This window comes from Andrena cerasifolii, chromosome 15 (assembly GCF_050908995.1).
Source record: "Andrena cerasifolii isolate SP2316 chromosome 15, iyAndCera1_principal, whole genome shotgun sequence".
Classification (NCBI taxonomy): domain Eukaryota; kingdom Metazoa; phylum Arthropoda; class Insecta; order Hymenoptera; family Andrenidae; genus Andrena; species Andrena cerasifolii.
In genome coordinates, this window is record NC_135132.1 from 7854837 (window position 1) to 7868817 (window position 13981).

A 13981-nucleotide genomic window follows, 5' to 3' on the forward strand; every position below is an offset into this window, starting at 1 on the left:
GAATATGGAGCGTGAAGTATGATGTATCAGCAGATAGGGAAATTACATGACTAAACATGACACGGGGGTTGAACTTGCCGTACGTGGTAGGAACCTGTGCGACACTTGTTTCGCACTTGTTCTCACGGAAGGGCCACGATGAGAGCAGTCCTGAAGCTCGACCCTCTTCCCCGTGCCTCGTCCCAGGAGAATTCTCTTGCAGGGTACGCGAAACGTAGTGTGCCGCGCAACACCAAACCACCCTGTGCTGTGTATACAGAGAACACACTGGAACCGGGCTCCCCATTGGCGTAGACTTGTCAATAATTCCTCCGAACCAAAGGGGGATCCAGCTGCTCCGAGTATTTGTAACGCCGTCATTAAAATTACAATCCCATATAAACGGCGTCTAAAGACTAGGGTTTGCCGGTTTTTATTTATAAATTTGTAAAATTCGAAAACAGGTTTTTAAATTTTAAAAAAATACTAGTATTAATAGGCAGAAATGAATTCATTATTTAATTAAAAACGTTAACATTTTTACTTGAAATCGCCTCGGACACAAGCATATTGTAGTAGGTAACAGTTGACTGTAAACCTAATCTTCATGAGATCATATTTTCAGAAAAAAATACTAAATGGAATAAAGATTTATAATTTGGTACCGCTTTTTACAAGATTTATATTTTATATGGATTTTTGTTATTTTTAGTTATTTTTCATTTGGTTTTGTATGCAGGCTATTTTAGTTTGTTATATTTTTGTAATTCCATAATATTAAGGAAACTGAATTTTTTTAAAGTAAGTACAAATACTTATTTACTATTTTAATTATAATTTTTTTGTGAAAATTAGGTAACAAAAGTAAAGAATAAAAATCGGAGAGCAGAAAAATGTGCCAGATATTGCTACGCTTATGTTCTGCATAACATCACGAAAAGAAAATTTACATGCTTCAAAATGCAAGCTTTTGTTAAATAATTCATATTAAGAAATTTAACTGTGTATCGATAAATTTGTTGAAATAAATTAAGGGCTAAGTTCATTTATGATTATTTTCAATTTCATAATATTTGAGTACTACTTGCAGAATTTGTACAATTGTGCAAATGAATTCGTAAGAAAAAGGGTAATAACCTGTTGAAAGGTAAGTGGACTAAAATTAGACTACCCCGTATGTACGCCAATGGGTATGAACGCAAACATGGTTGCGCGCGCGCGCACTCATGTAAACGCGAGTTTCGTCTTTTATATCAATACAGAGAACCGTCAACCCCCCTTAGCGGTCTGATACATATGTCCTTGATTTGTCCGGAGAATAATATTCTCCTGGAAAGTTGATTAAATATTGGTTACTGATCTCGGGGCCCCTTCACCCCCGCTGCGATTCCACCCCATCGACTCGAAGACCCATAGGAATACAATTTAATATTTCCACGTTCGCGAGAAAGCCTATTTTTCTCTCCGTCACAGTCGACGATTTTCCCATTGCCTCCCGTTTTTCCCACACGCGTACGCGTTGCAAAACAAATCACTCGATTTTGTTCAATGGGACCTCGATTATTCGGGGTCCCGGTTATCCGGAGTATATACAGTGCTAGAAATATTTATTACATCACACGAATAAACACGTTGTTACTTACAACTGTCTAGAAAAATATTACTGTAAATTTGAGAGTGTAAAGTTAATTTAGTGAAAGGTTTTAATCTTAGTAAAATAATAATTTGAAGCGTAAAGCTGGTATTATTTAAGACTTTTTACTGTGTAATTAAGTGCTCCACGATTAGCTTTACAGTCACTAGACCGAATCTAATTTGAAAATCTATTGAACTTTATTGAACGTAAATTCTCTTAATACATCGGATAAACGAGATCATCTACCTAAACCCTACTACACAGGTTGCCCTAGTATCGATGGTAGATACAACCAAGGAGGGGGTGATTCCACGTGAGAAAATAAGTCGAAAATGTAGAATAAATTTTTTTCATTTGAGGCTTTGTTTTCGAGAAAATCGACTTCAAACATTTTTCGAGTAACTGTGCACTTAACGATTCCTTATCAATATTATGTGCTATTATTTATTTCTGTCTGCTTAGAGTGGGTTAAGCCATAAAATCTCTTATCACAAATAATGTCACTTTCTTCTCGCATGCGTCAATGGACTCGTCCAATTACCGTTATGCGATATAAAATGGACTGGCCCACCCAGCCTAATGAGACGTAAAATATATTAACAGAGTAATTTATATTGCCTGCCTGTAAAATGTTACCGAGGCTTGATTAAAATCGCTTGCAATTATTCGTTCGCTTTCCACTTTTGCGCGACATTATTAGCAGTTAATCCCGTTTGCCCCGTATTACCTGCACCGTTATTTTCTCTACTGCAACTCGTATTATCGTATCGAGCTTTTCTATTAGATCGTCTATGCATTTTGCATCTGCATCGAACAATTCTCAGATAAGCGAACTCACTAATTTTCATTCTGGAAACTTCCGAATTCTACAGTCAGTGTCAAACTGACAACGATGATTACGATAATAATGAGCATTCTCGATCAGACACGGAATTTTCGTCACAATGACAATAGGAGAGTGCATTTACCGCCAAGCTACTAGTTCAGGACCCTGTCGACAGGAGGCGCTTCGATCATTCACACTTGAAAATTTTCCTTTGCAATTATTATATTCATTACGTGAATTAACTGCTGGATAATTGACATTTTAATAGGCAAATAATATAAAATGGGAATTAAATTTGCTGTTATTTTAAATTAAGGGTATTTGATTTTGTAAAGCTTGATGTTTTAACGGGAGCAGATGGCGCCACTATCGTGGCGAAACTCTACTATTGGCGCGAAGAAAGCGGAAGTGGAGGTGTAAAAGATGAAAGAAGACGATGACTGCTGAAGAATAGTTTCGAAACAGTTTTAAATCAGTATATTTCTTAATCGACACTAGTTTTTGCTGAATTCAAGCTCTGCCTTCGTCTGTGAGGTATATAACTGTTCCCTGCCTTTTACTTCGTAACTTTTTACCGCTTCTTTCAACTGCTTGAACGTAGGCGTTAGTCACCTTCAAGTCCACACGATTCGACAGGATTATTCTATTTCGGGAAGCTCAGGAGCAGATTTTCGTAAAGAAGAAAACTCAAAGTCAGTCGAAAATTACATTTTTAATGTTAATAGTGTTACAAAGGAAACGCCGGCGCCAATGTCTGAGTATTTCATAAATAAATGGAAAATTAGAATTCTGCTTGATCGGCATCAGATGCCTGCAAACTGAATCGCCACTTTCTTTCCTTTTCATACAAAAAGAAACTCAACGTCTTAAATAATCTTCCAAACACGACTATCGCTTATGTATTTAAACCTTTACATTTTCACGAATGTACAAAGCCAAGGGGGCCAACAAAAATATCCTTTCTGAAAACCTCTAGTTCAATCACTAATTAACTGGGCCATTTATTGGCCAGCTCTTCCAGAATACAGACTCCACAAATGCTTGCAAAAATGATTGCAAAAAGAAAACGTAATAAATAGTTTTTATTCACGGACCTTATCAAATATACTAGAAAAAAATATACGTTATATATTACACACTTTGCGAGATTTGGCACATAGATGTCTGATAGAAAAGCGCTTGGGTCCTTGCGCAAGCGTTGCTTACAATTGGGCGCTGTGGAACGGAACCAATGAAACAAATTTTAATTACACACTTCTTACTGCAAGCCGTGATAAAACCGAGTATTGTTACCATGAGTGGGCCGATAACGTAGCTCTCCCCAATTAACATTAGCCCGCTGCAAATGTTTCATATTATCCGCCTGTTGCAAGTTAGTCGCGATTCCCTCGCACTCAGCGCTGCTAATGCCCAGCACGCTTTGCTTCGGAACGTGCAGCCCGCACACGTTCGGGGAATCCTGAACGCACCGAACGCTCGGTTGGCAGTCCTGTCGGCACAGGACCATCTGTCTGCGATGGCCGCATCCCTCGTAGGGCGCATCGTGGCCCAAGTTCTGCTGCTGAACGTACACCACCTTGTTCTGCTCGCTCGTTGGCACGAGTATAATTTTCTGAGCAGGCTCTTGAGGTCGCGAGACAACGCGATAATTCATATTTGGGTTGATTACTTCTACGTTATCGACCGGGGCAACGGGCTCACTGTTCTGCACGTATATCGGAAGCTTATGAGTCTTGGAGTCTTTCTCGAAAGCTAGGTACTTGATGGGTGGCTCCTCCAGCATCACAGTGCTCCCAATGCACTGGCTGCTGGTAAAACTCATCCCCGACTCGCGCTCTTCCATGGGCAATATCTTCAGATTCTGCACCCCGTTGAGGATCCCAATCTCGCCCACGTCCTCCCGGCAGCAACGTCCATTCTGTAACTGTCGAGGGTCCTCAACTGTGCACGGTCTGTTATCGATGTAGTTCGACGAGCTGCTTGAGTCCTGGCGCTGGTCCACGAGTACATAGCAAAATCTTTGGTCCTTCTCGTGGGACTTCTGGCTACTTTCGCATTGTTTGTGCTGCTGCATCCTCCTCAGCAGCACTTTCTCGCAGATCACAGGCTCCTCCTGAGCGACACCAGGCTCCTTGAACTCCTGGCTGCTGTAGTTGGAGGTGTCCGTGCTCTGCGAGCAGTGGAACGATCGGTAACAGTTAGCGGACACTCGCTGGCAATTCCTGTGCGCCGTACAGATATCTTTCGTAGACTTCTCCTGAGGAAGGCTTTTCCTCTTTAAGCAGACGTTGCTCGCTGTCCCATCGGAGATCAGATTATTCACGCGCAAACAGTGGCCTATGTTGCGGGAGTCCTTCTTCGTGAACATTATCGTTTTGTGTACTGGAGGCTCCGCGCGTTGCTTGTTGGTTGGCAAAATATCGTTGATGGTTTGTAGTCGCTGCTTGGGCTCCACTTGCGGGTAAGGGTTCCTTATGAAGCGCACCTCGTCCTTGCGCAGACTTGGCGATGCAATTACACAAGTTTGCACGTTCAGGTCTGACACGCTGCTAGCGTCGAATAACACGTTTGCGGAAGCTGACCTTTCCAGTACTTTCGAGGTTCGATTTAGCTCCGTTATCAGAGGTCCCGGGTCGAAGAGGTCGTTCTGCTTTAACGCGGAGTGTAGAAACATTTCCCGCGGCTCTTCGATACTGTCCATCGTCTCGGTAAATAAATTCACTGGATTATTACTACCGCATCTTCGAAGTATCGCAGGGATGTGCTTCTGGCACTTCGCTTTAATCTGCTGGGACGCCTTGAACGCGTGCTTCCCCGAGTCCCTTCTCGCTGCACTGTTTAAGGAATGCATCGTTTGCGTACGCTGATTCCTGCGCTTTATCAAATGCTTCTTAACTGCAAAGTCGTTTGATAATTCCGCCTCGTTCGGCAGGAAAAGGACCGTTTTGCTTGCTTTCTTCATCCTCTCAGTTCTGTTCTGATGCGTGGGAACGGGGTTTTCAAAGTATTTCGGACTGCTGCTCTTCGACGTGGACATAGCAGAGTGATTCACCTCGAGGGAGCTAGGAAGATACTGATTTGTACGAGTCAAACAGTTGTCAGATTTATTTTCAGTCGCTCTTTTAGTCCGCTTTGACTCTGCGACAGTTTCTAGCCCTGCGCGAATACCCGGCCCTTGCAGCAGGGACAAATCAAACAGTAGATTAGGCGTGGGAACTTGGTTCCATTTTCCATTCAAATTGAAACCCCTTTCAACCAATAATACAGTCGAAGGTCCCTGCGAATTATTTTCTTCCTTGCTGGCTCTACAACGATCTTGGCGCCCTGGATTTCCCTTAACCGCAGACGGGATCTCTGCGCCCGTCCTGTAAGTGGAAGAGCGGTACCCGGTTTCTGAAGAAAGCTCATTTTCGGACGAAAGGCTGGGGGTTTCGCAGCGATTCAACACTGTATTACGTTTAATCATATCCCTCAAAAATTGATTTTGAAAGGACTCCGCGTATATGCTTCTTAGCTTTTTCTTCACGGTTACTAGGGGATCTGCAAACGACCAATGGCGAACGTGAGCAATTAATTGTGCAAATGGCCACGCAAAATGGGGTACCTGCTGTAAATTGATCCAGAGAATTGTGGCCCTCGAAATTCTTCGACGAAATCGTGGCACAAAGCTCCTCGTACCGGTTGACCGCGGAACGACGACAATTTTCCGGGTGAATTAGTGTCTCGCTTTGGAGGCATTTCTCTAAGAATCCGCCGTGTCTCGAAGGACCTTTTGCTGCCTGCTCGTCTTTCTGGCACCGCTTCTGTCTGCAAACACTTGTGATTTTTTTAATTCGTCTTAAATAGTACTGTGTTGCGTCTCTTTCAATGGTTTGCATCTTTCATGCGAAAAGATTCATTGAAAATTACCTGAGACTTACCCATCCACTTTACCCAAAACCGGACTTATGCTCTCACTGCCAGGTGGAGTTGGGTGTAGAATAGTTTTAATCGTGGAGTCGAGTAGTGGATCTTTGGAGGCTTCTTCGGTGCCATTCTCAACTACAACACCCCTGCAGAATTTTAAAAAACAAATTTGTACAACCATCGTTAGCGTTAAATGAATACAAGTGTAACACGAGAAGTAGCATATATATTTGCAGAAGGAGGTGCAATATAATTCTTCATGAAAAATGGAATCGAAAATGTAGAATGAAAATTTTTCGTTCAAGCCTTCGTTTGCGAGAAAATTCACTTTGAAATTCCTGGACTACGGTCGCACGAATTTCACCTGAGCGTCTCTATATTCTTCGAACTTTTTAAATTGCTTTTCTCGAAAACGAAAGCAGCTTCACGAAAATTTTGTTCTACATTTTTTATTTACCTTTTCATGTAGAATTGGTTGGGGAAGGAAGTAATTACGAATACTGTACCTTTTATAATTAATATGCAAGAAATGAAGAGTTTTCAAAATCGAATTACTAATGTTTTATAAAAACAAGTAGTTTCTACTTACTTTGATTTTGAATCGTATCCGTGTAAAAGTTTCAGTACATTCCCCTGCAGGCGAGCGTTATTTATATCGTTTACAGGTGCTTTTGTTTGGGCTGTGAATAATAAAATTAATTAACTAGTCAATTTTATAATTAAAAAATATTCGTATTTTTTAATACATACATCTTCGTATATCTTTTCCCGTGGCGCCATTTCTATATATACCAGTCAACTAAAAGGAAACAAGTACAGTAAAATTTTATGAAGCGTTTGAAAATTAAATTGATCACATTTTGTAATATTTTCTCCTTTCTAAAAATTTGTCGCACTTACAGGTCTCGGAAGGATTCTATTACATATCTTTTTTGAATTTCGCGGCCTGCACAGTTTGCCGGTGATCTTCGTTTCCTTGCTCTGGAAAAGATTCGTTTGAAAAATAGCGATCGGAGGAGAAAAGTGTTTCGTTCAAAATTTTCTAAGATATACATATTCCTCTCGTATGCCTGCGAAACGATGCAGAAGCTTTACGAAATTACTCCGCCAGAACTCGGTCGGCTTCTGATTTCGCTGAAAAGTGGTATTTCCGGTATCATGGTCAGACAAGACTTTCAAAATTAACAATTAACCAAAGAAAATATAATCGAGTTAGACTCGAGACTCTTTAACTGTGGAACTTTATTTATTATAGACCATAGCAGCTTTAAATTAACAACAATTCTATGAAGAAGAACCGTAAATATAAAATCGTGTTGTATTTCGTCCCCTTTATCTCTCATCTCGTTCGATTTATCGATACACATCAGAAGACGCGACCTAGCCTTAACTGGAAAGTTGTTTTATGACATCAAGTGTTAGCCGGATATTTGCTTCAATGTTTATTATAAATACCTCTCGCAATTCTAGAAAGATTTAGGGGAATGATTGGCATTAAACATAATATAAAAAACAACCTCGAAATTGATACATATACTTGTATGCATGACACGTATAGAATCGTGCAACATAACCAAAAGCATCGCAGGGTACGAAATCGTCGCCGCGTGTCACGCGTCACGTTGCATACTTATTTGTAAATTCGGCTTCAAGCTCAAACGAGATTCCATAGTTAAGGGAATGTGTTTAGCTTCCATGATAGGAGTATTCTAATAATTATGGTGAACAGCCGTGTCGGTACCTTCTTCGACTTGTATAGTTTCTCATGTAGATCTGTTAAATCCCTTTTACGCTTCTTCTTCTTAGCTCGAACCTTCTGCTCCACGCGGACGGTTTTCCTTCGCTGATCTTCCGAGCTGCCACTTGCCGCAGTGTCGCGTACCACTTTCCCCATTTCACAATGCGCGCAGTCCACTTATGTTTGGGACCCGAGATCCCTGGCCGTGCCAATGTTTGTTTACTTCCCGTTACCTTGCTCCTTACGGTGACACAACTATGTATGCCGCGTGCAATGACAATATCGACGTATATTCTTGTCTCGCTCCACGGATGATAAGGCTATTCAGTGATCGTTGTGTTATCGACCCCGAGACGCCACTATTTTTGCGCGTACTTCTGGGCTCATTAACGTATCGGTAACTGGGACCATCGCGGCTCAGTGTCAGCGGCTTCACGTCATTACATTATTTGACGAATACAGTTAATTTCTTTATTCGACGAATAAAGTTAACCCGGGGCAATTTTATTCGACACATGACGAATAATTTTTTGCCCATCTCTGGAATTAACTTATAACTTGACATACACATCGTCGCATAGTAAAAGCTTGCCAAAAATATTTTCGTAGGTGTATTTAACTATATGTATCCTTGAGTGAGCTAATCTCTTAGAAATGAAGGCTTAGAACGGGGCCCCCCTGGACGTTGGGGCCCAGGCGACAGCTCTCTTTAATCCGATCCTGTCCAGTACGCGTGCCGTAAGTTCACCACCCCTGATCTAAAACAGTTTAAAACAGTTTGAAACACATTGAGTGGAAAATGGCTGTACTCATGTTTCTTGTTAACAACAGAACCAACATCGTTTCCGTAGTGTAGTGGTTATCACGTGTGCTTCACACGCACAAGGCCCCCGGTTCGATCCCGGGCGGAAACAAAATCTCTTTTTACACCCGGTTTCTTAATTTAAATTTCACATTATTAATATCTTTTACCCGCTAAAGTCAATTACAATGATCTTTAAATTATATGAAAAAAATTGACAAAGTAATTCATACATCATTCATCTGAGGAAAATGAGTTGCATTTTTTGCTGAAATCTGCATTATTGACAAATGTTAAACCAGAACCACAGTTATTTCGTTGGTACTGATATCTACATTATCGACGTGGTTAACAACTGTAGATAAGGCAGGGTATCAAGATAGTGTTGGTCAAAAAGTTAATTGCGTTTAAAAAAAAGGGAAAATAGATGAGGGAATGTCCCCAGAAAATGAAATTTGTTAGGTTAGACATTTTTTTATTAGCAAAGCACCGAAACAGAACATGAAATACACTTATTACACGTCCTCTGCAGAAAGCAGTTATCAACAAACATTATATATATGCAAAATTGTATTGAATGTTGAATTGGGCTAGTGAAAATGCGCAGACTGGATACGCGTGATTATTATGTGGTCGGGCTATACTTCCGAAAACCGGTCAAACCCGATTGGGCTGAAATTTTGCAAATAGCTTCATTTTGCATAAAAATAACGTTTGCGAGAAGGATTTTTGGCGACTCGAAAATTTTTTTTTTACCATTTCAATGTCATTCTCTATCTTACCGACAGAGCGGAGAACCAGGACCTTCGATTCGTACATGTGTTTAAAAAATCCTGTACGCAAAATTTGAGTCAAATTTAATAAGGAGAATGCATTGAAGCTTGGCCCCGTGTAAACTCACATCGGTTCGCTACCATGCTTTACGCGCCCGCGAGCGGGCGCGCGCCCCCCGCCCCAAACTAGCCCAAAACCAATACTAATACCCAGTATCAAGCTGATATCTCTTTCTAAGTTGATCTCTGTTTTATAGATTTTAGGAGATTAATAAGGAGAATGCACTGAATAACTGTTGAATCCGATTCTCCGCTCTGTCGGTAAGATAGAGAATGACATTGAAATGGTAAAAAAAAAATTTTCGAGTCGCCAAAAATCCTTCTCGCAAACGTTATTTTTATGCAAAATGAAGCTATTTGCAAAATTTCAGCCCAATCGGGTTTGACCGGTTTTCGGAAGTATAGCCTGTGGTCGGCTCCTCGAAGTGACAGAAAATATAACCTAAATATATGCTATATTACAACAAATGTTTAGTGGCTATTTCAGCTTCAAAGGCATCGCCTTAAAGTAGCAAACAAGAGCTACGCCTTTCATGGGCCTTTAAACAGTTCTCGGTTAATGTGATGCTTTTGAAAGACTCGAAGCTTGTAATTTCTGAATAGTATTCCATGGGCACTAGTTGCAAAATTTTCTTCAATATCGACTTATTAAAAAAGGAAATCTATGGTATTCTTAAGGAAATACCATAGATATTTGAAATTTGGATAGGAATATGTAAAAGGTATTTCTGAATAATGATACAGTTTGTTTCAAGTTTCTTTCAATATATTTGCATAAAAGGCCTTTACAGTGTTACAATAAAGTATAAGGTATATAAAGTCACTATTTTCTTGTGATTACTATCAAGGTTTCCATCATTCCGTCGAAATATTCCGAAGTTAAAACCTGTAAGAAGAAAAATATTTTTAGTAACATGACTTGTCTATTATTGAAAATGGGAGAAACGTTACAACATTTTGTCACGTATGAAAATATATTAGTAAAGGGAATAATTTTATTGTGCAACATGTTGATTGAAATTAGTCGTTTTAGATTTTATATGTTTCCGGTAAGATTTAATATTAATTCCTACCACTCGTAGCACTGTAATCTTATTTAAGAATCAGTCGGTAACGTTGGGTGCGACACAAGAAGCGGCCGATTCAGCAACTACCTACTCTGAAATCTGTTGAAATGCTGTGCGTGTGTGCGTGCTTGTATATGTGTGACATGTTTAGAGTTTAGAGTGTGCCGATGCGATGTAACTAATCTCACATACTGTAACTAGAGCGATTATTAATCGTGTATATTTCTGCTTTACAGGTAAGGAATTTTTACATAGAAGACGTTAAACCGGCTGCATTTTCGACTGATACTGCTTCAGCCGAACCCGGACCTAACCCAGACCTTTTTTTTTTTTTTTTACGTGGAGAAATCCCTAACGGATACCCCTAACCCTCCCCTAACCCAGACCTAACCCAGTTACACTTGTAACATTTCATTGTATTGCATTTCACTTATTTGAATAAATTGCAGCTAAGTGGTAAAAGAGTTTTTTTATTTAACGAGCTCTACTTACTCCTCCCTATTCCAAATCCCATATAAAAGACATGCTAAAAAGAACACTTAAAAAGATCCTTCCACGCAGAGTGGTTTTAAAAATCTTCGCATTAAAGCACTACTTTAAATATGCCATTCACTACTCTCAAACTCTATCGACTTTCGCTCAAGGCTTCTACTTCTCTCCGAAGACGTTACTTAGTGCCACCTCTTTCGACATCATGTTCTCCTGTTACAAAGCCCAATTTTGTGCGTTCTGAAAATTTTCGCCAGATTTTGGCCCAGGTATCAGGAGAACATGAAGCGAACAGAGGTATTCTGAATTTCAGCTTCGAAGGCATCCTCGATTCTCTCTCCGAAGACGTTACTTAGTGCCACCTCTTTCGACATCATGTTCTCCTGTTACAAAGCCCAATTTTGTGCGTTCTGAAAATTTTTGCCAGATTTTGGCCCAGGTATCAGGAGAACATGAAGCGAACAGAGGTATTCTGAATTTCAGCTTCGAAGGCATCCTCGATTCTCTCTCCGAAGACGTTACTTAGTGCCACCTCTTTCGACATCATGTTCTCCTGTTACAAAGCCCAATTTTGTGCGTTCTGAAAACTTTTGCCAGATTTTGGCCCAGGTATCAGGAGAACATGAAGCGAACAGAGGTATTCTGAATTTCAGCTTCGAAGGCATCCTCGATTCTCTCTCCGAAGACGTTACTTAGTGCCACCTCTTTCGACATCATGTTCTCCTGTTACAAAGCCCAATTTTGTGCGTTCTGAAAATTTTTGCCAGATTTTGGCCCAGGTATCAGGAGAACATGAAGCGAACAGAGGTATTCTGAATTTCAGCTTCGAAGGCATCCTCGATTCTCTCTCCGAAGACGTTACTTAGTGCCACCTCTTTCGACATCATGTTCTCCTGTTACAAAGCCCAATTTTGTGCGTTCTGAAAACTTTTGCCAGATTTTGGCCCAGGTATCAGGAGAACATGAAGCGAACAGAGGTATTCTGAATTTCAGCTTCGAAGGCATCCTCGATTCTCTCTCCGAAGACGTTACTTAGTGCCACCTCTTTCGACATCATGTTCTCCTGTTACAAAGCCCAATTTTGTGCGTTCTGAAAATTTTTGCCAGATTTTGGCCCAGGTATCAGGAGAACATGAAGCGAACAGAGGTATTCTGAATTTCAGCTTCGAAGGCATCCTCGATTCTCTCTCCGAAGACGTTACTTAGTGCCACCTCTTTCGACATCATGTTCTCCTGTTACAAAGCCCAATTTTGTGCGTTCTGAAAATTTTTGCCAGATTTTGGCCCAGGTATCAGGAGAACATGAAGCGAACAGAGGTATTCTGAATTTCAGCTTCGAAGGCATCCTCGATTCTCTCTCCGAAGACGTTACTTAGTGCCACCTCTTTCGACATCATGTTCTCCTGTTACAAAGCCCAATTTTGTGCGTTCTGAAAATTTTTGCCAGATTTTGGCCCAGGTATCAGGAGAACATGAAGCGAACAGAGGTATTCTGAATTTCAGCTTCGAAGGCATCCTCGATTCTCTCTCCGAAGACGTTACTTAGTGCCACCTCTTTCGACATCATGTTCTCCTGTTACAAAGCCCAATTTTGTGCGTTCTGAAAATTTTTGCCAGATTTTGGCCCAGGTATCAGGAGAACATGAAGCGAACAGAGGTATTCTGAATTTCAGTTTCAAAGGCGTCACCTTTAAAGTTGCGAATCGAAGCTGCAAAGGTTTGGAATTTGGATAGGAATATGTAAAAGGTATTTCTAAATAATAATACAGTTCTTTTCAAGTTTTTCCCACTTTATTTGCAGAAAAGGCTTTTACAGTGTTACAATAAATTAATATAAGTATGTAGAAATGAATGCTGATTAATATTGTATTATTATTAAGTATAAAATATATAATTTCACTTCATTTTATGTATAAAATCACTATCAGCTTTCCATCATTTGTCTCACTTAAAGTTCCTCAATCCTGTCTACCGAGAAATGTTCCCAAGGTTAATCTGTAACAAGAAGAAAATATTTTTAGCAATCTGATTTGTCTATTATAGAAAATACAACAAATAGATTTGTCTATTATAGAAAATACAACTAATTTCAGGAAAAACATGTAAAGAATATAATTATCTTCCTAATTTAAGACAATTCCCCTTTATTTCATGTAAAATACATCTCAACGCTGTACAATTCTACTAACATATCAGTAAAGTACATAGGAAATGTATAATATATTAGTAATTTTGCAGATTCTAACTTATACTACTAATTACATACTTTCAGTGATACCTATATTACAATAATGCAAAAAGTATTTATGTAATTATAAAGTACCATTGAATGTTTGAACCTGTTTTTCTCAAAAACGCTAAAAGTGGACATACAATATGTGTGCACTAATTGTAAGCCATCGATGTACAATAGGAAATTTTTTTTTAAGGTAGGTTAGTCCGTTGTTGTTCTAATTGCCTGAATTACTATGACATAAATACGACAGCGATTTCAAGTGATGTATATGTAACGATAAAAGCGTTAATTTAGTAAATGTATACAATTCTCAGCAGTTCCTATGTCAATGTATGCTTAAAATGAATATAACCTAACCTACAATCGTCTGAAAATGCATACATTGACTCCATCATGCTTTTATTGTGGCTCGTATATCCAGCTATCGCTTCAGTTTTGCTATGAATCCACGTTGGCAGTCCTCCCGAGT

General features: G+C 39.8%; 1 protein-coding gene, 1 long non-coding RNA gene and 1 other non-coding gene across 5 annotated transcripts; 1 reads left to right on the plus strand and 2 right to left on the minus strand.

The window, feature by feature from the left end:
• Positions 1-3134: 3134 nt before the first annotated feature.
• On the minus strand, positions 3135-8431 carry LOC143376808 (uncharacterized). Of its 3 annotated transcripts, none has more exons than XM_076827486.1 (9): positions 8089-8431; positions 7401-7481; positions 7248-7328; positions 7098-7146; positions 6937-7027; positions 6362-6493; positions 6046-6257; positions 3735-5981; positions 3135-3656 (listed from the first exon to the last, which is right to left on the minus strand). In XM_076827486.1, exons 1-9 carry the CDS (start codon positions 8239-8241, stop codon positions 3430-3432), a joined length of 3273 nt encoding a protein of 1090 aa, XP_076683601.1. In that variant the 5' UTR covers positions 8242-8431; the 3' UTR covers positions 3135-3429. The 3 variants fall into 3 exon arrangements, with proteins under 3 accessions (XP_076683601.1, XP_076683602.1, XP_076683603.1); XM_076827487.1 differs by having other exon boundaries at positions 6046-6248; positions 8089-8429; XM_076827488.1 differs by lacking the exon at positions 7401-7481 and having other exon boundaries at positions 8089-8427.
• Positions 8432-8926: 495 nt separating this feature from the next.
• On the plus strand, positions 8927-8999 carry Trnav-cac (transfer RNA valine (anticodon CAC)). The gene has a single exon. It is a non-coding gene; the product is annotated as a tRNA-Val (tRNA).
• A 4046-nt stretch (positions 9000-13045) lies between these two features.
• Positions 13046-13882, minus strand: LOC143377039 (uncharacterized). The gene is made up of 2 exons (XR_013087232.1): positions 13600-13882; positions 13046-13271 (listed from the first exon to the last, which is right to left on the minus strand). It is a non-coding gene; the product is annotated as an uncharacterized LOC143377039 (long non-coding RNA).
• Between the last annotated feature and the right edge of the window lie 99 nt (positions 13883-13981).